Raw genomic sequence first — 23,506 nt, 5'->3', positions numbered from 1 at the left:
CAGAACTTCATCAAAAAAGGCATCAAAAAAACACATCACCTTTTAAAAAATGCTCAATGCATTTTGTTGAGCACATAGTTCAACTATCAAATAAGCAAATATCAAATAAGAGTATTGGTAATCGTCCACTAGAGGGCGATGCAGCAGAGCAATTACACGGCATGGGTCGCTGAGTTGCAGCTTATTAAGGAACCTTACATTGGCTCAGCGAAGACACAGAGATGAGTGCGTGTGTGTGTGTGTGTGTGTGTGCACGCAGACCCTGGGCCACACCTGCACTCTCGCGTGACCCGTCGTCTGCTTCCCTGGGCCTAGGCATGGCGCCGTTGCGGCGCAGCGTGCGATTGGCTACGCCGTGCTTCCGCAGCAGGTGACGCTCGCAGTTTGACTTGGTAGAAAAGAAGGCTTCACATTTGGGGCAGGGGAAAGGCTTCTGACCTGCAGGCCAGACAGACAGACAGACAGATATTAGACTGTGCTCCTTCTTGCAAATTAAATACGCCAGTGTTGCAGTTTGCCTTATGATCAGACTGAACATTTAATTGGCTTTCAGTTTTAAAGAGGACATAATAAACTGATGATTTCTGAACTTGCATGATTTCAATTTATACAGCGAGGAGAAAAACGTCAAATTATGCCATTAAAAGAGACACTCAAAATGGAGGAACACTGTCTTTCTCCATATTGTAAAATAAAAATATAAAATGTTTTATTTTTTTCAGTTTATGAAGAACACCAAGGCACTGTATGTTGCCGTAAAGAGGCCATATTCCCAAACTTTGACTTTGCACCAACCCTATGATAACCTGATAATCAGCTGTGAATCATTAATGACAAATGATTTCTCTCAGCTGAAAGAAAAGGAATGAGAACTCTTCCAAAGCTTGGACGTTTAGAAGCATATCTCAGTCAGATGAGCGTGACTGTATCATATCACATTTCTTTACATATGCAGTGTTTTGAGCACTTCATTTTGGGGACGAGTGATGTTGCTTTGCGATGGCGGCTAGCGCTCGGGCCTGGCTCTCGTCTTACCGGTGTGCGTGAGCATGTGTCGCTGCAGAGAGCTGGCCCAGGGGAAGACGCGGGGGCAGAAGGGGCAGGTCATCTTCTGCAGGGAATTGGAGTAGGCGTTCTTCTTCCCCTTGGCCTGCTGCTGCTGCTGCTGCCGGTCGTCCTGGCCCTCCTTCTCGTCCTCGCTCTGGCCGTCCCTCTCCGCCGCCTCCTCCTTCTGGGGCGTGGCCGGGCCGGGCTGCAGGTAGGGGCTGAATTTGTTGGCGTCGGTGGTGGCCAGCATCTTCTCCACGCTGGCGAACTCGCCGCTGGACTCCAGGTCGAGCCCGTCTCCCGCGGCGGCGGCGGCGGCGGCCAGGCCGCAGTCCGGCCGCTCTTTGCAGCGGGCGGGCCTCTTGGCAGCCCTCTTCTTGGAGCCGTCCAGAGGGGGGTCTTCCGCGGGCCCGTCGAGGCCGTCCTCGGCAACGGGCGGGTCGGGGTCCGCCGCGGGGCCTTTGGGGTTTGCGCTCTTCTCCGCGGCGGGCGCCCTGCTGCAGAGGCTGCTGGGATTGCTCTCCCTCTTGAGCAGGTCCGGGGCAGCGGAGACCGAGGAGATGATCTGGGCGATGGAGGCCAGCGGCGGGAGCTCCTTGAGGGTCGCCATGGCGGGTTTGGGCAACAGCGGCTTCAGCCTCTGGGATCGAGCCGCGCCAGAGGGGGCGCTGGCGAGCGGGGCGGCCGCGGGGAGCGAGAGCTGGTATGGGGCCAACCGCTGGGGCTTCTCCTCCGCGGGTTTCTCCGCCTCGTCTTTGGCCTGGACGGCCAGAGGGCGAGGGATGTCCACGCTGCCGGGAGTGGGCTGCTCCACCTTTATCTCCTTCCCGGTCTGGACATGGGGCGGGGCTTCTCTCTTCGGCCTCTTGGGAAGGGACAGGTCCATGGGCTCCATGGAGCAACCGTAGGGGGACGGCTGGGCGGGGTGGATGCCTTCCATCTTGACGCCCGGCGAGGCCCCCGCGCCCCCGACCCCGCGGCTCTTGCTGGAGAAGTCCAGGGGCTGGTCCAGATCGCCGGCGTAGAAGCCCGTGTCCTCCACCTTAACCGCGAGAGGGCCGGGGCCGGGGGGCAGCCCGTTCTGCGTCCCCGTGGCGGCGGCCGGCTGCAGGGTGGCGATGTGGTCCTCCATCTCCCACTCCTGCACCTCGGGGTGCTGCTTGAGCAGGTGGTGGATGCAGTTCCTCTTGGCCAGGAAGGCGGCCCCGCACTGCCGGCACTCGAAGGGCTTGCGCTGGCAGCCGTTGTGGGTGCGCAGGTGGATCTGCAGGGCGCGGTAGGTCTTCAGGTCCTCCCCGCAGTAGCGGCAGGTGGCGTCCCCGGCGCTGGCCGACTCCAGCAGGTCCAGGGTCCCGTCGCCCTTGGTCACGTACTCGATGTTCTTCTCGATCTCCTTGCGGGTGCTCTTCATGTGCTTCTTGCGCAGGTGGCGCTCGCAGTTGGCCTTGACGGTGAAGGGGTAGTGGCAGACGCGGCAGACGTAGGGCCGCTCCCCGCTGTGGGTGCGCAGGTGGCGGATGAGCGTGGCCTTGTCGGGGGCCACGTAGTCGCAGATGTTGCACTGGTAGGGCGAGATACCCAGGTGGTAGCGCATGTGGGCCTGCAGGACCCCCGAGAAGGCGAACACCTGGTCGCAGAAGCGGCAGGGGTACGCGTTCTTGCGGGCTCCGGCCTTCCTCCCGCCCGCGTCCCTCTCCTCCGCCTCCTCCTGCTTGATGCCGCGCCGGTCCGAGTCCGTCGGCGTCAGGGCGTCGCCCATGCAGTCCGCCTCCATCTGCGCCTTCTCCATGGAGTCCTGGCTGCTGAACGAAGACGAGGAGGACGAAGAAGAAGAGGAGGAGGAGGAGGAGGAGGAAGAGGAGGATGAGGAGGACTCCCCGGGGGTCTTGATCAGCTGGTTGGGCGGGGGCGGCAGGCTGGGGCTGATGGAGCCGGGGGAGGCCTGCTGGGCATTCATGAGGGGGGGCGGCGTGGAGGCGGCCAGGCTGGTGCGGGGGGCCACCAGGGGCTTTGGCTTCAGCTGGGGCATCTGCTTGTAGCTGGACTGCGTGGCGCTACAGGGGGCCTTGGACAGCGGCGGCAGGGTGATCTGGGCGGGGGCCGCCGAGGCCATCCTCAGGATCTGCTGGATGTCGGCCAGCTCCATGCCCTCGCTGCAGATGGGCTTGACCACGGCGCCGCTGTCGGGCTGCAGGACGAAGCCCTTCTGGAAGGGCTGCAGGGACAGGATGCTGAGGCCGCCCCTCTGGGACAGGCCCTGCAGGGAGGCGGGGTCCAGCACGGGGAAGCCCAGCCCGCCGAGGCAGCCCGCCTCCTGAGGTAGGTTGGACTTGGGAGGCTCCACGTGGATGACCCGGATGCTGTCCAGCTCCGCCTGCCGGGCCTCCTCCTCTCTGAGCACGCTCTTCACCCGGGAGCTATGCTGCAGGCCCAGGGACTCCAGGAAGCCGGCCTGCCCCGCGTCGAGGGGCGTGTCCGCGGGCGTGTCCACGGGCGGGGGCGACTCTTCGGCACTGTGTGTGGCCGCGTGCAGGTCGAGGGCGGACTGCAAGGGGAAGGCCTTGTTGCAGGTCTCGCACACGAACCGGTGGAACTTGCTGGTGCATCGTCGGAGGTTGGTCTCACACCAAACCTGTCAATCAGACGGTTATAGGGTCAGACTCAATGGGAAGGAAGGGGCACGGTCACAGCTAGGCAGCTCAAAGAACGGTTAAGGCAAGGGTGTCCACTCCTGGTGCTCTGGAAGCAGGAGAAGATAAAAAGGTTCAACCAAGACCTGCCATTCATAATCTCCATCAAATTGCTCAAATTTGGAACGCAAGACCTGGAGACAAACCTGTAAACCTGTGGATCTGCACTCTTTCAGACGTTAGGCTCCAGAGCCCCGGACACTCACCTGGGCGATGTGGGGGAACTTGCGGCAGGAGAAGTCGATGAATGCCAGGTCGTTGAAGCCCACGGGAATGGAGGGGTTGTTCTGGATGAAGGGGTGCCCGGCGGGGTCGGTGGGCAGCTTTTTGTGGATGGCGGCGTTGTGACGCAGCAAACTGCGGTGCGTGCGGAAACTGATGCAGCACAGGTCGCATCTGGAGGGAACAAGATCATCGTCGTCACCATCATCATCATTACAAGTATCACAACCAATTTGAAATGATTGTTTCTCGGCCCCAACTGATGATATTGACCTGTGATGACCTGTACATCATTTGGTTCCCTCACAGATAACTATTTAAAAAAAATTAAGACAGCAATACTATACACTCACCAGCCACTTTATTAGGTAAACCTGTTCAACTGTGCGTTAATGCAAATATCTAATCAGCCATTCATGTGGCAGCAACTCAATGCATTTTGGCATGTAGACATGGTCAAGACAATCTGCTGAAGTTCAAACCAAGCATCAGAATGGCGAAGAAAGGTGATTTAAGTGACTTTGAACGTGGAATGGTTGTTGGTGCCAGACGGGCTGGTTTGAGTATTTCAGAAACTGCTGATCTACTGGGATTTTCACGCACAACCATCTCTAGGGTTTACAGAGAATGGCCCGAAAAAGAGAAAATATCCAGTGAACGTCAGTTCTATGGGTGAAAATGCCTTGTCGAACCTTGAAGCAGATGGGCTACGGCAGCAGAAGACAACCCGGTACTAGCAAGATGCACCTAGTGGCCGGTGAGTGTATATTCATGTTTGATGTATGCAGGCATACGTGTATGCAGGGCTGGTTCTAGGCATAGGTGACAACGGTGGCTGCGTAGGGCGCCATCTGTCTGGGGGGGGGGGGGGGGCAAACAAACAGGAAAATCACGCCCCAACCTGGTCCACTCCCCAGTTCGCAATCTGGCTTAGGCTGGCAAAAAGGCTTGATCCATCCCTGCATAAATGCATGTAAGTATCTATGAGCAAACACGCAGGTAGCCAAAAGATTTCCTCACAGCATTTGGAAGTGCATACCAAGCGGACACTTCATAGGCAGACCAGCAGCGAGAAAGGTCCACTTGCTGCGTAGGCGGCATGATCCAGCCGAGAACCTTAGGGACAGAACTGCACTGGGAGAGCGAACCTTCTGGCTGCTGCCCTAGCCTGGTCCTTCTGGCTGCCGTCCTAGCCTGGTCCTTCTGGCTGCTGCCCTAGCCTCGTCCTTCTGGCTGCTGCCCTAGCCTGATCCTTCTGGCTGCCGTCCTAGCCTGATCCTTCTGGCTGCCGCCCTAGCCTCGTCCTTCTGGCTGCTGCCGTAGCCTCGTCCTTCTGGCTGCTGCCCTAGCCTGGTCCTTCTGGCTGCTGCCCTAGCCTGGTCCTTCTGGCTGCTGCCCTAGCCTGGTCCTTCTGGCTGCTGCCCTAGCCTGGTCCTTCTGGCTGCTGCCCCAGCCTGGTCCTTCTGGCTGCTGCCCCAGCCTGGTCCTTCTGGCTGCCGTCCTAGCCTGGTCCTTCAGGCCCGGTTCTGCGAGAGTGTCAGCGATGACCTCGGCGTGCCCTGTGTCGCCGCTAGCCTCGCGCTCGTTAAGCGCTGACAGGGACAGCTGCTTATTGTCTGTGACGCGCCGCGCGGCTCTTATCGGGCCGCGCCGCCTGGGAGGACCGCGAGGAGGTGTCCGCAGGGGGCTCTAATCTCCTTTATCTGGGCAGACACTCCACTGTGACTGGGACAGAGGTGGCAGGCCGCCTAATCGCCCGTGCCCCTCCCTCCTCCCGGCCTCCTGTTCCCCAACTGAAATCTGATTCGCGGATCCCGTTCTCATGTGCAGATTCTCGGTTGCTCGGCTACGAGGCCACGCTGACTGACACTTCCATTTTCGTTTCTTTTACCTCGCTGCCGTTTAGCAGAAACTGTTACCCAGAGCAACTTTCAGTTTCACAAAAGCCGGAATAGCAATGCTGACATGCTATGTCAAAATATTTATCAAGCCACCATCATCAGTTTCTACTTCCTCAAGAGCACAGATCAGACAGCACGGGATTTTGTGCCTGTACAGTACATTTGTGTCTGTGCACAGTTTGTTATGTACAATGTATGTTTGTATGATAATAATTTGTAGAATAATATAGTATAAACTTAATGTGTGTATGCAGGTGAGTATATGTGTGTGTCTGAGCACACCTGTGTGTCCTCATATGTAATGCATGTGTGAATACAGATTAGTGTGTGTGTGCATGTGTATGTCTATATAGGTGTATGTGGATGTGTATATGTCTACGTGTGTGCTTGTGTATGCCCATGCGTGTTCTGTGTGTGCATATCTGTGCGTGTGTTTGTGTGTACAGGCAGACTGTGCAGCTCCCAGGACTCAAGCCCATCCCAGGATTAGAGCTGCCGTGTCTAATCCCGCGCAGGACGGCTCACACCCAGATTACCGTCCCCCGCCGTGGGAGGCCCGGCCGTCTTCACGTCACGTCCTCTTACGAAACGGGATGAGCGCTAAATTAGCGGCGCTTCCTCAAGCGTACACGCAGTTCCAGTACAGAGGCAGCTGTACTGAAAGCCTTGGCAGTCTCTTTTGTGTGCCTTTTGTTTCCTGACTGGACACTTTACTGTGCTGGTATTGAGAGCCATTAAATCTTTTTTTTGCCGGACAATGGTGCTTGGTGCTGAGGACTGCGGGGGGCTGTGGTGTTGACTGTGATATGCTATCCCCCCCACCACCACCACAGCCACCCCCCCACCCCCCACCCCCCCCCGTCTCCAAGGCGCCCCTATCTGGGGGTCCATCAGTCAGACAAAGTCCCCTCCGACTCCCTACATCCCCTCGCCCCCCCCCCCCCCCCCCCCCCCCCCCCCGCAGCCCTGCTCAGTAACCTGCCGACGCTCTCTGATTCATCCCCCTCCACCCCCTTAGGAGGAGCCAGAAGTGTGTGGGGGCAGGGGGGTGGGGGGCACGTTAGGGAGGTGGTGGAGGGAAGTCAGCCCTCACGCACACACCTAAGTGCTGACATCGGCCCGTCCGGACCGGGGCAGACCAGCCCGGGCCTACGCGGGGAGCGGGGAATGAATCCCGCATTCTTCGCGGGGGCGGCTTTTATGGGCGCTGACGCGCTCGCCGCTCGCACAATAGCCTTTAGTGGGGAAGCGGGACTTAAAAGCCCTCGATCCCCCCCACCCCCCCCTCCTCTCTCGCCAGCCCCGCGAGCCGTTGGTATGCTCGAGGAGTCCGCCCGGCTCGGATATATTAAATTATAGCTCCCTCCGCACAAAGCGTGCTTCTGTGGGCCGCCTCCACCGTCTCCCGGCAACAGCGGAGACGCTTCTGAAAGCCCCCAATGTCTGCCCTCCCACGGCAACCAGAGGCGCGCGGCAAAAGGGCCGCGAGGACAATGAGCCAATGAATGCGAATATACCTTGGCCAGCACAAAGGGATGCTGAGGGGTCTTTATCAAGGAAGCGTCTGTTAATTGCGCACTTTGGTCTTTTTGAAGTCGTTTTACTCTCGCTCCCTGTAGACTGTCGCGGGAGGGGGGAGGGGGGAGGGGGGGAGACCGTGCCGAACCACCCCTGCATTCGGTGTCGGAGCGAACGGCGGAATCCGCCCTGCCTCCGGGCGAACAGCGCGGCGCGAGGAGGCGCCGTCGCTCCCGCATCGCCGAGGAAACCCGGCGGGAACCTGCCTGGTAAGCGCGGCCTGATTGGCCGGGGAGCTGGGAGGCGACCCAAAGGCTGACCCCCCGGGCGACGAGATGGGTTCAGACACCGTTTTCCTGACCTAATCACTGGGGCTCACTGGCTGACAATAGCAGGTTAGTGCAAGTCACGTCATCACACCACAGGTTGTCATGGTGCGTCTATACAGACAAACTGATGACTGACGGCTGCAAGGCTTGAAATTTGGCCCAGAGTTCAGTAACTTACAAAAGCCCATCATATCTTATGTCGCGTCGCTTTAACCACTGAAAATACAGATGTGAGAAAATGTGAACGTGGATATCAATTTGCAGCTGATTACGTTTTTATTACAACATAAATAAAACGGAGAGAAGCAGAGAGAGTAGAGCTCCCCGAAGTCAGGCGTTTGGAGGTACTGCGTGCACGCGTGTGCGTACCGCGTACCAAGCGACGTGACCGCAGTCATGCTTACAGTAGAGTGCAGGTGTGTGTGGGACTGGGAGTGGGAGTGTGTGTGAGCGCGTGCAGTGGTACCTGAGCGTGGAGTCTGGATGGGAGTCGATGTGGGAATCCAGGTCCAGCTTGCAGGAGAAGGTCTTGAAGCAGATGGGACAGGGGAGCGGCTCCTCCTCGGCCTTGACCGGGTCCAGCTCGTCGGCTAGGACGTCCTCCGGTACCTGGGACAGACGGACCGTGGTTACCGACAATCAGCGGTAATGCAATAAGAGGAGGTGCAGTTGTGAGGTGGGTGGGTCAAAGGCAGCGGGGCAAAGGGGGTGAAAGAAATGGGCATACCCTCTTGCTGGGCGGCATGTCTGCCCGCTCTCCTTCGCCCTCCAGGCTGGGCTTCCTCTTGGCGGAGGGCCGCCGTCGCTTGGTGGGCGAGGGGGGGCTGGAAGGCAGGGCTGTGTTGGGGTCCTTGTCGTGGATCTTCATGTGTCTGCGGGAAGAAAACCCCAAAACTTTAACACCACCCTCCGGCTTCACGTCATCAATGAACACCAATGATGACCAACTGTTTGGATTGGTATGGACATCTTCCGATTTTTAGGTGAGTCTTCCACTTAAAGAATGCATATGTGCTGTTCTGTCAGGTCTTACAGATATTGTCTTGCATGATTATCCATGTGGAACTTCAAAAATGCAGAAGGTAGGGCTGCTAGGTGGCTAATCCTGTTAAGGCACTGTTCAAGTTCATGGAATCCTGTACCAAATTCAGTTGGCTGGGATGCCTGTGTTTTGCCATTTACCAGCGCACCCTGCTGGTTGATTGGACGCTCGCAAGTCCGGCTGTTCAGCAGCACATAAAGCCTCTTCCTCCTACTCATGTCTGTGTGAGACGGACTTGCAAAGTGGTTTGAGGTAAGAAGTGGAGGCTCACAAGAGCTTTGGAGGAAAGCACAAAGCTTTTCTGCATTCTCCCAAATTGATAGCAGAGTTTGTGGAAAAAATTCTGATTAAATACGACTGGGCACGACAAATTTCGGAGAAAAACATTTTAAAAATTTGCATATGGTGTCAATTAGTATATGAAAACACAGTAGGGAGAGGATGTTAAAGCTACACCACGTAAATTATTATTCTTCCTGACACACATACACATTTTAAACTGTAATTAAAGCTAATAAAACCCAAACGGTAGCATTTATCCACTCCTAAAACCCACCCAAACCAAGCTGAAGAGCTGCTGTACACAGAGACAGGTCTCCCTCGTTTATGATGCAACTTTCCAAGATGAAGGGTTTGCCTGAGTACAATGGATGTGATGTCCTCGCACCCCCAAAAGACTCCTGTGATGTAAGCATGTCTATTTTGCATTTGTGGCGTAAGGAGTAACAGTTTTCCGGCGCACCCAGCTATCTGTCCCATAAAGTGTCCACACAGTAGATTTAGTAGTCCGGGGATTGGGAAGGAGCTACTGGCACTAAGCGGAACACACAGCTTCCCACTAACTTGGGTCGTGGTGTCATGCTCTAAAATGTGCACTCACATTACTTATATGGTTATAAGTCAAATGTGCCTGGGAAAATAAGAACATAATGCAACTGTGTCGTTAACACAGAAACGGGGCCAGAAATTAAACTGCACACATCAAACACATGGTGAATGATAAGATCAATGTGAACATTGCCGACTGAGTCCAACTATGCTTCATTTATGGGATTTACCTTCTTGAAGAACAAGATCAAGTGCTCTTTCCTTAACATACCAGCAAATCAAGTTTTTTAATATTATGCACAAACAGTGACTCACTTGGTTCAGAGTTTAATTGCGGTAACCCAGCTCTGCGATTTGAAGCTACCTCAAGCCGCAGCCCCAGCCCATAAACCACACTGAAGCCCAGGCTAAAAATAAATGCATTATTAACAGCTGACCGAATGGGCCGCGTATATTGATTGGAAGACAGTAGCTGCAACCCGATACCGGTTGAGCGCGCTGCCCTTCTTGGCTGGTAGCAGCCCGCTCAGTGCGTTAGCCGCGGAGCGCGGGGCCCCAGAGCTGTCAGGGCGAGAAGCCCCCGCTCATTTGTGGGTAAAACCCCCCACGGGGCCCATTTACCAGAGCGATCCCCCGCGTCTCCCTGCGGCGCTCAGCGCCGGGGAGGGGGAGGGGGGGCGGGAGCCGAGGGGATGCGGTAATTGGCCGTAATTGGCGTGATTATCGGGGCGGTTTTGACATGCCTGTTTAAGGGCCTGATTTGGAGCCCGGGATGCGACGGCTAGGAAATCGACGGGCGCGATCATCTGTCCAGGCATCTGGACCCCGAAGGCCGGCCGTCCGACCGACCGCGGACGGGTGAGAGCGCGCTCAGCTCCGCCGGGCGGTTCTGAGGGGCCGCGGGGGCCCCCCGTCGAAACCGTGGCGGTGCGGCGAGGTGAAAAAAATGCGCACTTTAAGAAGGCAGCGGATACGGCGGGCTTCTCTTCCCACCCTCGGCCGCTGGGAGAGGGGGGCCGGGTTTTGGCCCTGGCCGATGTTCTTCAGCTGTTGGGTCGTGTCACGCGGGCTGAGCGCGAGCTGGGGGGGGGGGGGGGGGGGCGGCGGGGGGGTGGCAGGGCGGGGAGGCGGGGCTGAGCGACAGGGAGGCGGGGACGGCTGGGGGAAAGGGGGCGGGAGGAAGAGGGAGGCCCCGCTCCAGTAATTTTAGGGTTGGGTGCCAAGCTTCTGTCCCGGGAGGATGAATGGGAGGGACGGGGAGGAGGAGAAGAGAAGTGAGAATAAGATGAAGAGATGGAGATCGGAGAATAAGATGGATGATGTAGGAACAAGCGAGCACTGACAGTAGAGATGGCAGACCTTGAAGGCACGTTCAGCTTAGGCCAAACTAATATGCAGAGAGCGCAAAACGTGGTTTAAAAAGTTCACCTCACGATAAACAACTTAAAACTTAGAATAAACTAAGTATACACTCATTTTTTAGGGCAGTTAAAAAAAAAACTGATTTACATCAATCTCAGTCTACCTCTCTGTCTGTCTCCACCCTTAGCTCAAGGTTGAATCTGTCACCTTAGTAAAGGTGACACATTACAACAAGTGGGATGGGGAACAAAACCCCAGTGAGACACAGCAGGGAGCGTCACACGCCCCTTCACCTCCAGAGATAAAGACACGCTGAGCTGGGAAAAGGCCAGCTGGAGAGGCTGCGTGTGTGTGTGTGTGTGTGTGTGTGTGTACGAGAGAGAGCCGCTATGTGCCTCGTGACCGTACGAATGTATGTGTGCATCCCTGTGTGTGTGTGTGTGTGCGTGCGTGCGTGCATGTCTGTGTGTGTGTGTGTGTGTCTCACAGTTAATGTGAGAGGTAATGTCAGACAGCCCAGTTCTGCAGGTCTCGGTTTTCACTCTGCAGCAGGTGGTTATTAATAGCAGGCAGAGAGCTGGACGCCCGTGCAGAAATGTGGACCCGACAGGCCGCAGCCTGTTCTCCCTCAGCCACCATACCTGAGCCCCAAACATGACCTGCGAGAGGCACCAGCGCACTGCAACCGGTTAAGCCGACAGACAGCGAACGGCCCGGGGGCAATTCCCCCTGTCCTCTCCATCACTTTTCCCTCAACAAATACTTTCATTGTTAAATTTCCCAGGCGTGAAGTCATTTTTTTTCTATTGTCACGTGGCGTTTACAAGATAAAATGGACAGACTGGAGGACAGCTGACATCATGCACACTTTAAAGGAAACTTACAGGCTAGAAAACTTTCATTGTTAACTTGCACACTGCTGCTAAAAGTAAACTTGCAGCAGTGATGCGCAATTAATTCCAGAGCTAATCTGATATGCGCATTATATTTTACTTAATCGCTATTACCCATTTATCACATGCTAGCTTGTCAGGCTTCTTCTGGATCTGCTCAAGTGTACTACTTTCTTACCTCACCCAGAACTACTGTACTTTTGCCCGCTTTGTGAGAAGGGGCACAAAACCGGCTAGATTGACATTGACATTAGAAAGCTAGCTAGTAGTACTTAGCTAAAAGGCTAAAGTCAGAGATCGTGGCCACACCCCCAATCCCTGAAAATAAAATTTGATGACAAATATTGCAGTCATTTTCATTCATCTATTCATCCTCCAGTTAGATACTGTGACCAACAGAGCTTCAGATAATAAAATTGGGATGTATTTTTTTTCCCTGAATTATAGAATTTAGGAGCACATGCTCCTTGGACAAAATGTTAGCGCAGCGCCCTGAAATGCCGTGGGATGCAAAGTTCTTATTTCCCCAATCTCTTCACACTGTCGTATTTTCGAATCCTTACACAGTTCCAGTGCACTTACGACAAGATGGCCCATGTTAAGCGACAACAACAATGGAAGGAAAGCATTGTTCAGATTGGACGGAAAACAATACTTATTAACCAGAGTGAATCTGATCCCATTATAGCATGGAACCGAGGACAAAACGGTTCGACCTGGTAGGGCAAATATCGCCCACCCCTCCCCCACCCTCAGATACACAAGGTGATGAGCTCATGTCCGTGGAACAGCATGCTGTCCAGATTAGCGGTGTTAAAACCGGGCCTCTCTGCCTGCTGGACCACAGGTCGCGACCCGCGTACCGCTGCCCTGGCTGGACTCCTGTTGTGTGCTGATGCGAACGTGTGATTATCCCGGGTCGGCGGGGGCCGCTGTCAGAGCTGTTCAGACGTTAGGATAGCTGTGACGCAGCTACGCTGGGCTACAGTGCGAGACGAGGATCAAAAAGCCTAACGAGTACGGAAACTTCTTAAAATGGATCATAAAACGAGAGCAAATCACCTCATTTGTGAATTTATTAGACAGCTGAATTTACATTGTGGAATATTTGGTCGTTTCTCTTAAGAAATGACTGTCTTTACTGAAACAGGTATATATATATATATCCATGGCTTAGAGTCCCCCTGCGCAATAACCAGTCAAGATAAGATGGAAGCTGTTATTTGTCCTCAGTAAACATCTCTATCTATGATGCCTTTTGGATAATGACAACTGCTGATGCACAAACAGGCTAGACCAATCCCGCTTTTCTGAAATTCGAATGCAATGCCTTTAACTGGAGAAGGGGGGCGCTGTACTTTCATATCCAGGCTCATTCTGGATAAAGGGTCGCATCAAGGGTATCATTCATTTTGCTGAATCCAGGTGACAGTGAAGGGTCACCGTGGAGTTCAATTAAATGAAATGATCAAATCAAAATCCAGCGTACCTCCATCGAACAGACTAAACAAATTCATATTTTACTAATCACACTCTTCGAATGCAACACTGTACCCTTTCAAGCACCAGTACAATACATCCAAATAGGGTGTCCTTCCAAATGAAAACTGGAGATAATGCACAATGACTTGGAGAAAGCCCAATTTCAACAGAAAAAGTATGGGGTTGATGCTGCACAATTTTGATAACTCCTAGGTAACTATGCTACTTTATGAGAACACAATGAGTGATTATGAAAGCAAAGACTCTTCCCACAATATCAACAGATCTTTCACAATATCAACTGATAGCCAAAATATGTGGTCAACATAACAACCCCAACAACACAGTCACACTCGCATGCACACACACACACACAAACACACACACACCTCTTCTTCCCTCTACCATCAGGAATGCCAGCAAGCAACTGCACAGGAAGTCCCTATATAAAGGCCTCTCTCTCTCTCTCTCTCTCTCTCTCACACTCTCTCTCCCCTGCTCCCTCTCCCTCTCTCTCTCTCTCTCACTCTCTCACTCTCTCTCCCCTGCTCCCTCTCCCTCTCTCTCACACACACACACATAGCAGGAAGAAGAAAAAACCAACCAAGTGAAACAGATGCTTTCAAACACTTCAAAAACAGACGCGGTAGAAAACAGACGCGGGAGCAGATACTGGAATCATCGCTCATGCGCGAGTACGACAGAGACACGTCTGTTTCCACACCAACCGCACACACCCCACACCCCAGGCTGACACCGACCCAAGACTGAGAGGCAAAACGAATTCCAAGCATCACAACAAGGGCCTCGTGCTGCCAATCATCCTCGACTCTCCACCCCCTCCCGCTCCCCCCCCGCCCCTTCACACTCCCCGCCTCCGGGCCCTCTCCTCCGGCCTGGGCCCCGGCTGAGGCTTCTGGGCCGTAAGGTGGGCCCAGAAGCCCCGGCAGGAAATGGGTCTTTATCTCCATCGCCATCAGCGAAAGCCTGCCGGCAGCAGATACCGTTACTGAGGGAAGAGTTGAAAGTCGTCTTCTGACTTCCTGCGCTTTTCTCTCTCGCACAACAACTGCCGTATCCATTACAGGCCACCCCCCGCCCCACCTCTGCTTTCACCAAACACCGGCTACACCCCCCCCCCCCCGACCCCCACACCCCTTCATTTATCTCCGCCGAGCATTCCCCTGTCTGCCTGCTCCCGGCTAGCAGGCCTACAAATCTTACGGGGTGAAAAAAGAAAAACGCCTGTTTTTTTTCCCTCCGTTGCCCGTAGCAAGACTCTCCTCCCACAGTTTTATAGCCATCATTTTCACAATTTCACAATTATAAATAGGTACTCCTCCAAATTTCTGTCCTCGGCCCCTGCTGAAGGTAAACGCGTGCTGCTGCGGCCAATGAAGTGAGCAGCTTGCCAGTTCTTGTGTACAAGGCAAACGTTTTGATTGGTTTTGGTGGATATTACTTGGGTATGGTGAATCACTTTAAACTACTGGATATGACAGATCTCTTTACAAGCAAATGTAATAGCATTCCCTAATGCTCAGTGCAGGCCTGATGTGTCAAATAATGTTACCAATTGGAAAAAATAAAAGAAGTCCTCTCGAAAAATTCTAATGCCCTTATCAGTTCTATAAGCGATAAGAGGTCTGGCCTTACATCTCACTGATGTGTTAATTCAAGAGAAATAAAATCAGTTTTGAGAAAGATTATTCATCACAGGTTATTTACATTCCAGCATACCCACATCGCAAACAGGACAGAATCAGATTGACCTGGTTTTGTCACAGCGGTTTGTGTACTGGACTCTGGACTTACGGGATGTGTGTTTGTATTTCGGGGTGGGCTCCGCTGTTAGCCTACACTTCAATCAAGGCGCTTTGTACCAGCTGCTCAAATAAGTGGGGGGGAAAAAACCCAACTGTATGACTGAGTCACAGAACTACACTCATCGCTGAATGGGGCCGGAGGGACGATGTACATTTAAAATGGCAGAATGCAGTGGGTTGAGTGTTTTGGGAATGGGGGGGGGGGCTGGGGGGGCGGGCGCTCTGACCTGTGCATGTTGCCGTTGGTGGTGAAGGTCTGGCCGCACACGGAGCACTTGTAGGGCCTCTCCCCGCTGTGCACCAGCATGTGGCGGTCCAGGGAGCTGGCCGAGCTCAGGGCCTTCCCGCAGATGCTGCAGGAGTGGTCCGTCGCCCCGTTGTCCGAGTTGTGCTGAGCAGAGCAGGGGGAGGGAGAGAGCCGCTCAGACACAGTTTGCCCCCAGGAACGACAGCGCGTGCTTCTCTGCGCTTTTAACAGTTCACGCGATGACGATGCGACACGCCGAGAAGAAGCTCTGAGCGAAGTCATGAATCGTGAACTCTGATTTACGGTTTCTTTAGAAGAAGCAAAGTCGAGCCTGTCGCCGATCCAGCAGCTCAGCCGCATAGCCGCGTGAATGGCTGGAGTTGCCCAGAACTCCCTCATAGTTAGGCGTCCATTCTCGGTGTTGCTAGGCAGATGTCGGAGCGGACTCCCTGCATTGCTGGGAGTTGCCAGCTCAGTTTCCTGGTGTTGTTAATGAGTCAGAGAAGTTTTTCCCGGTGTTTTTTGGGGACAGCAAGGAACTGTTAGAAACTTTTTCCTTGTTGTTATGGTTATGGTTTGTGTGTTTGCTCTCACTTCAATCTAATGCACTTCAGCCTTAACACTGAGCTACTGTTCTAAGGAAATGTTATTTTCTCATGTCTTACACAAGGAGGATGAATGAATGAAAAATTCACCGCTCTCAAATTCCCTCCACAATACTGAACACCGCGGTCAGACGCAGAATAGGTAGGGCAGACTTTAGGTGTGGGCGTGCGCGGAGTACGTACCTGTCGGATATGCATAGTGAGCTGGTGCTGGGTCAGGCAGTTCTTTTGACAGAGGGGGCAAATGAAGTCAGAATTCTCCTCTTTGGCTTCCTGTTACAGACACAAAAGGAACACCGAATATGCATTTCAAAGACGAACATAAATCTCCATTGTGCAGGACCCAAGTGTCTTATTTTTCAAAGCCAGAAACATATCAGTGATAACACAAAACGGGCGTTAAGGTTTCCTGCGTCTTATTACAGAAGCCAACAGGTTTGAATCATATTCTGACAAGAAGCCATTACTCATTTATTCCACATTAACATACCCAGCTTCATTCAGAGAGGCCCCTAACTGAGACTGGCTTCACGATTAGCTGAACTCCATCACCTACTAACAAAGCAGAATATCATGTATGAACACTTTGATGTTTCAGATGTTGCAGATTGTGCCAGACTGTGAAGGCTAATGCACTTTTCAATGAAACAATGCAAGTTTATCTGAAAACCTCCTGACCTGGTTTTGTCCTGATAAGATTTAAAGAGGCTTCATTAAAGCACTGTCACAGAGCTTGTCTTTCAAGCGCACAAGCTGAATTCAATCAACTAACTTTGCCCACTGTCTACGCTGTTATTTGACACGAGGGAGGGGGTTTATTGTGAAAGAGAAGGCCATTCATTGATCTTGAAAATGCTAATGAAGCTGCCCTTCAGTCTTCAGGCAATGATAGCAATAAAGGAGACCAGAGAAGAGGAACACAGAGAGCGGCTACATTTGTGAACGATGCTAAGTAAATTATCTTCCAACACATGCTATACGTCTGTGGTTTGGTGGGGGGGGGGGGACCCTGTGTACAGAGAAGAGGAACACAGAGAGCGGCTACATTTGTGAACGATGCCAAGTAAATTATCGTCCAACACATGCTATACGTCTGTGGTTTGGTGGGGGTGGGGGGGGGGGGGGGGGACCCTGTGTACAGAGAAGAGGAGCACAGGAAAGGAGGTGTGGAGATGTGGTCAGGGCGTCGTGTTTGCGGTCCGTGGGGTCGCGAGGACAGACCGCAGATGGAGCGCTTTCGGTCAAAGCGCTTTGTCAGAGCAACGACCGCGATCTGAAAGTCTGCAGACCAAAAGAATAATAAGATTCCCTCTCATCCCCTAATCTAATTGCTCTTCCAGTCTAATTGTTATTTGGGCTAAAAGGGCTGCTTCATTGCCTGAATGTGCTGGGCCGAACTTGGCGAGACTTGCTCTGCTGGCTCGCTGTCCTCACTCTCCCTCTGCCTGCAGTGCATTGTGGGATTGTGTTGTGGGTGCCCCTGAAGTGAAGTGGTTACTGTTCCACCTTGGAGCAGATCAGTGTTACTCAACGGCTCATTCCGCTCCTCACGTTGCTGTTGACGCGGTGGCTGATCATTAACTGATCCGCACCGCGCCACGGCGGTGCGGTCTTTCACTCGCCGACTCGCCCTCTCGCACCCTCACACACTCGCGCACTCCCACACTCCTAGACTTACACTCGCACGCTCCAGCTAACTCCTTCACTTAAGTGCTCCCTTACGCAGCATCGTTCTGACACGTTCACTGCATTCATTAACACACACGGGGCATGTATTGCACCACACACACACACACACACACACACACACACACACTACGCAGCACAATGACTAGGAGGTGCCTCCTTTCAGCTCTTGGAAGCTTAATTTTTATCTGAGTACTGTTTACTTTGGTTCTGGGCCAACAGGGCATTCGGCAATTAAATTTCACCCTTCAGACATAACCTTAAACGGTGCACTCCAGGTCAGCACATTCGTACGGTTTGAGTCAAGTGACAACACCACTCAATAACACACAGTCTATAGTCAGTGTACTGATGACATCTAATAGCAGTGACCAACAAACTGATAAAGACCATTACTCATCATAGCCAGTACGAGGAACTAGGCATGGTCCAACCCCCCCCCCCCCCGCCCCCTACGTTTCTCTTCAGCTGTAAACCTCTGATATCTGCCAGATGAAAATCACCACATATTTCCTCTGGTGGAGAATTTTGAAACCGCAGCACTCCCTATAGGCCGGCTAAATTGGCCGGCAACAGGGTCCATAAGTTACGGATAAAGCTCAACATCCCCGCCTGCCAATCCAGTGCACTGCAACTTCTGCGTACGGAAACGGCACGATAACACAATCCAACACACTTTCCCCAGTCGCTGGTGTCCCAGACGTGACTGCAACATCCGTCAGGGTGCAACCCACACATGCAGCCCCTATTTCCAGATCCCATTTGCCTGAAGGAAAAAATGTTACGACTCATAACAATATGAATGAAGTGTACTCGAAAATATGGATTGAGTAACAGGGGTAGAAAAAAAACGTGTGGGGAGGGGTGTGAGGGGACGGCGGTAATAGCTCTATTAAAGAGACGAGGTGGGGGAGCACGCAGCGGATTGGCTAACGAAGCGGAACCGCCGGTGATGGCTTCTCCATCTGTGTGAGAGCGGGACGCCAGCCCGCTGGCTCCCGCGCGCGGCTCCAGTCCTCCGGGGTCCGCTCGTAGCGGGAGGACCCCTTCCCCTCCGCGAGCCGAGAGGCCTCGCCAGGGCGGGGCCGACGAGCCGGGGGTTAGCGAGTACGTGCGAGGCCGCGCCTCGAAACGCTCCAAACGAGAGCAGTGGGGGGGCGGGGGGGGGGGTGATTCCGTGGAAATGAAGGGGGAACCAAGAGGGAAAGGGGACCGTTTGTCCTCAGTTGTTCGAGAGCTGGACGCCCGAATCCTGAACTTGCCCCGCCCCTCCCTTTTCCCGCGTGAGCCAGCGTCCCATGATCCTCTCCGTCGTACTCCCTTAACCACACCCGGCACTCTGAGCCACACCCTATATGGCATCACGGAGCCCTGGATCCAGCCCACGTATTACATCACTGTGCACAGCTTCCTCTGTTTTTTCTCCCATGATGCACTTGTCTGCTTTCATTAACATGATTGCCTACTGCCCTACAGCAGACCAAGCTGACTCTGTTTCCAGAATCTTCCGTCGCTACAGATGTTCAGAGGAACCAGAAGACAAATTACTCAATGCCTGGAACATGTAATCAGCGAGACTAATTACAGCTCAATTGTGCAATTCGGACAAAAACCACAGGACCCCACAAATCCAGAACCGTGTTTGTCAGAAATGCCGTTATCTAGAGCGATTTACAGAAGTTAAAAAAAAAAAGAAATCTATTTATACAGCAGGATATATACTGAATTAAGCAGTAGTGTCCAACCTAGGAATCAAACCTTTAGGCTACAAGCCCAGTTCCCCACCCATTATGCTACGCTGCCTAAAAGGCTGAATTATGCTATGAAAAGAGCAGTCTGTGTTGTGTATTGATGCCATTAACAGGAACTGAATGTAATGAATGGGCATTTGAATGCTGCGGGACAGGATTTGCATAGGAATGCAGCGAGTGGTCCGTACCTGGTTCCTCCTCCCCGTGCGATTCGCCGAGGGCGACTTGGTGGGCGTCTTCGTGGGCGTGGTGGAGGCGGAGTCCGCGCCCCCGTTGAGCTGGCCCACGTTCATGACGGCGGACATCATGGCGTTGATGGAGGACAGGTCCGCCCCCTGCGTCGCGTCCTCCGGGCCCCCGGCGTCCTCGTCCGCTTCGCCGTTCTTTCCTGTTGACACCCTCGCTGTAATCGCGACCTCGAGCGCACGCGACGAGCGGCGCAGGACAGGCCGTGCTACGTCCTGCTGGCATGCGCTGCAGCACAGCTACATGTGCATATCGCTACAAGCGTTCAACACGTGGCATCCTGCTATAGCTAAAACGGTAAGATACATAAAGAGCGTCGGACCCATCTTTGTTCAGTTCATCTAAATGGTAATGAGCCGTGTAGGCTAAGGCGCTACTTCACAGACGTTCCCCCGCGCGCTCCTTCCGCGCGTCCCCTCACCTGTGTGCTGGTCTGGCTCCCGCGCGGCGGCGGCGAGGTCGTCCGTCTCCTCGGCCGGCTCCGTGCCCAGCGCTGCGCTGACCCCTTCCACCGGCCGCTCGTCTGTGGCGCTTTCCATTTCTGATGGGCGAGAAGAGCGGGGTGAGCGGATCGATTCTGCCTCCCCCCCCCCCCCCAGAGCGCCGTCCCTCGGCGACGGCAAAGACCGGCTGCACGCAGACCGATGGCTGACAGAGCCGCGGGTGACGTGTAGCGGCTCTGACCCTGCAGCCTAATGGAGCCCCATTTACAGACTAATAAAGTCTCTTTACAGCCTTGTCCATAAAATAACATATTACTTTGCACCACACACAATCGGTATTTTTTTTAATCTCTTATTTCCACTCACAGACACAGGTCACATAGGAGAGATAAACAGGTGACAGAGATAAACAGGTCACACAGAGACATGTTAGATACAGGATGACACACGTTTCAAGCTGTAGGCTTCGAGCCCTTAAAGACAGGCCCTTGCAATCTCAGCCTCGCATTATAATCACATATTAACCCTTTGAAGAGTATGTTTTATGGAATGTTCCAAGTCAGAGTTCTAGAACTCCATTGCTTTCAATTACCAGTAGTGATTGTGACATCAGCATTAGAATGTTAAGAACATTCTAACTGTATATTTGTGATCTCACACCTTAAAGGGTTGACCAGATAACCCTCCCTGACAGAAGCCAATGTGGACAGTGGCGTGTGCATGCTTCCTGTAAGTAAGACAGGGGGCAGAAGAGCGCCAGGTGGGGGTGGGGGGGTGGGACAGTCGCCGAGGAGACTGAATCCTACAGAGCAGTAGAGGGCTAACCCTCTCCTCCGCCCGCCGCGGGGGGGGGCGCTGGCACGTCGCCCGCTGTCAGGAGCCCCGCTCCGCCGGGGTGTTTTATGGGGCGAGCACCTGGCTCTGTACCGCCACGTCCGTCAGCGCGTGACCCGGGGCGGTGTACCCTTGGAACAATCCCGCCGGGACAAACAGCCCCCCGCTAACATCACTGGGATATCACGCCACACTACCTCGCCCCTTCGAGACCCCTCTGTGCGACCGGGCCGCCAAGCCGGCTCTCCTCAAAGGCAGCCCTTCAGCTCTGTGCGGTGGAATATCGCACGTCTGCTTTTCGCTAAACCGATAGGCTAAAGGCGTCGCGGCTCTGATAAGTGTTTGAACCCCCCCCCCCCCCGCGCTGCGCCGACAGAAGGGCCTCTGGGAGATTACCCGCCCTGAAATCAGACGTGGGACCCAAGTCGGGCGCCGCTCCTCTTACCTAATTCCCAGCGAGTCCCAGGGAACCCCCCTCACCCCTCCCCCACCCCGGCTCTTGAATCAGGAAGACCAGCCTGGTCTCTGTGCGGATTTGGGAGATAATCTGTGCCAAGAATGGGCCTCGTCTGATGGGATGGGCTGGGACACAGCCAGGGTGCGGCAGTGTGTGTGGGGGGGGGCAGGGTTAAAGCAGGGGGGTGTCCCCCTAAGCAGACTGATATTACTGCATCATATTCATAACTCTGCTTTCACAGCACATGCAGCTGAAACACCAGCTTTCCTGCACATGAGATTTAATGTAAATAAAACCAGCTGGGCCGGCTGCGGGGGGAGAGGAGGGGGGTGGGGGGGGGGTTGTGTTGAGCAGAGAGGGGAGTTCTGCTGGCCTGAAGACACAGCCCCGTTCCCACACCCACCCGAAGCTGCCAAAAGTCCACGGAGCAGCCCGAGATGTTCCCAGATCAGTCGCGCTGGCCGAATCAGCCTAGCGGCACTGCAGGGCCTCTGCACACGTGCTGATCTAGGATCAGCCTCGCTGGCCACGTCGGCCAGGCAGAGAGAGATGCAGTGAGAGACCTCTCCCTCCGCCTCCTCCCCTGCCTAATTGCAGCTTCCCGTTCGCAGCCCACAGGAAGCTCCTCTCCGGCCCAGTCCACTTCCTCCTTGAGTTACACAGACCTGTGTGTGTGCGTGTGCGTGTGTGTGTGTGTGCTTCTCATCCCCCCACACAGAGGCAGAGTCAGAAAGCCGCTTTCTAACAGACACACTGCAGCTGCCGTGACACTACTGAAGACTCTGCCCGCACTGCAACAGAACAGATGCGCGCAGAGCAAAAAAAGACCCCCCCCCCCCCCCCAACCGATATCACCCAAAAAAAAAGTTCCACATTCTTCACGAGGAGAAAAAATGAAAGCTGGTAATAAGGGAGGGGGAGGGGCCACAACGAAAGCGGGGGGAGGGGCCACAGCAAAGGCAGGACCGCTCCGTCTCGTAGGTGGCGGACACGCCGGCGTCCCCGGGACGTCAGTGAGGCGGGAGCGGGGAGGCCGCGAAAACCCGCAGGAAACAACCGGCCTGCTGTTCTCCCAGAGAGCAGTCCCGCCATTCGTAAGGGGAGGGGTCTGGCAGCGCACAAGTCACAAAGAGAACAACTGACTCTCCCTCGCAGCAGTTCACTGATGTTAAGGGCCGGAGGATGAGGGAGGATGAGGAGGGGTGGGGGGGGGGGGAGGCACGGACAAAGCCTCCCTGGACACAGAGCCCGCCCCCGCGCCCGGCTACTGCGGCCGTCGCCGCGGAAATCGGGGAGGACAACCGCTGGAGCGGGAGGAGAGAGAGAGAGAGAGAGAGAGAGAGAGAGAGAGGCGGCTGGAGGGAGGAGAGGAGAACGGGGGGAGGGAGGGGATGGGTGCGGAGGGAGGGCCTGGAGCTGGGCCTCGGACGCAGTGCGAGCACAGCTCAGAGGCGCAGAGTCCTTCTGAAAAAAGCACAGGCAGAGCGCAGGCTTACCTGCGCCTCAACTGCAAACTGTCTCACAAGCACAAGAGAGACAGAGTGTTAGGCCACTACAAAACCAAAATAAAGTAATAATAATAACAATAGTAATTTTTTTTGAATAGATTTGTTACTTTACTATTTATTTCAGTATATGTTGAAATTCTTTTTTTTTTTTTTTACACTGCTGCCTGGAAGACTGAAGCATGAACACTCTTTCTAAAGTTTTTAACTGTCTTAAGCCGCGTTTCCACCAAAAGTACCCGGAACTTAAACGTGTAATCAATAGGCTACACGTTTTAGAAAAGTGTTGCACCGACTTGAGGTCAGCTGAGAGAAGCTTTCTCCCCACAGAGTCAACAAGTAAGCATACACTTACACTGCCAGTAACATCAACTGGATTAAAATTAGCCAAAGTGTTAAAATTAGTCCAAGTTAACACAGAAATAGAATGCTAAAAAAACGTTTAATTCCCTGTATTCAGTAGCTAGTAACTTAGAGGACATACTGTACATATAAGTATTGAACAAATGTATATCCTGGTAAATTTAACTTAGAGACGGTCTCTCTCCCTCTCTCTCTCTCTCTCTCTCTCTGTCTGTCTGTTTCTCTCTCT

General features: G+C 53.9%; 1 protein-coding gene across 3 annotated transcripts in view; it reads right to left on the bottom strand.

Annotated features, from left to right (window-relative positions):
* Nucleotides 1–23,506, bottom strand: part of LOC118225093 (ras-responsive element-binding protein 1-like) — a 68,354-nt gene that overhangs the window by 5,303 nt on the left and 39,545 nt on the right. For all 3 annotated transcript variants that reach the window (XM_035413125.1, XM_035413128.1, XM_035413127.1), the window contains exons 3-11: nucleotides 20,097–20,216; nucleotides 19,618–19,817; nucleotides 16,176–16,265; nucleotides 15,368–15,531; nucleotides 8,435–8,579; nucleotides 8,174–8,316; nucleotides 3,944–4,133; nucleotides 1,036–3,679; nucleotides 274–438 (exon numbers count right to left, since the gene is read on the bottom strand). In XM_035413125.1, coding sequence (XP_035269016.1) covers nucleotides 274–438; nucleotides 1,036–3,679; nucleotides 3,944–4,133; nucleotides 8,174–8,316; nucleotides 8,435–8,579; nucleotides 15,368–15,531; nucleotides 16,176–16,265; nucleotides 19,618–19,817; nucleotides 20,097–20,214 — 3,859 coding nt within the window. In that variant the 5' untranslated portion in view covers nucleotides 20,215–20,216. The remainder of the gene's footprint in view (nucleotides 1–273; nucleotides 439–1,035; nucleotides 3,680–3,943; nucleotides 4,134–8,173; nucleotides 8,317–8,434; nucleotides 8,580–15,367; nucleotides 15,532–16,175; nucleotides 16,266–19,617; nucleotides 19,818–20,096; nucleotides 20,217–23,506) is intronic.

Source organism: Anguilla anguilla, chromosome 4, assembly GCF_013347855.1.
Source record: "Anguilla anguilla isolate fAngAng1 chromosome 4, fAngAng1.pri, whole genome shotgun sequence".
In the NCBI taxonomy this organism is placed as follows: Eukaryota; Metazoa; Chordata; class Actinopteri; order Anguilliformes; family Anguillidae; genus Anguilla; species Anguilla anguilla.
The sequence above is the reverse complement of the archived record's forward strand: the minus strand, read 5'-3'. Positions and strand labels throughout refer to the sequence as shown.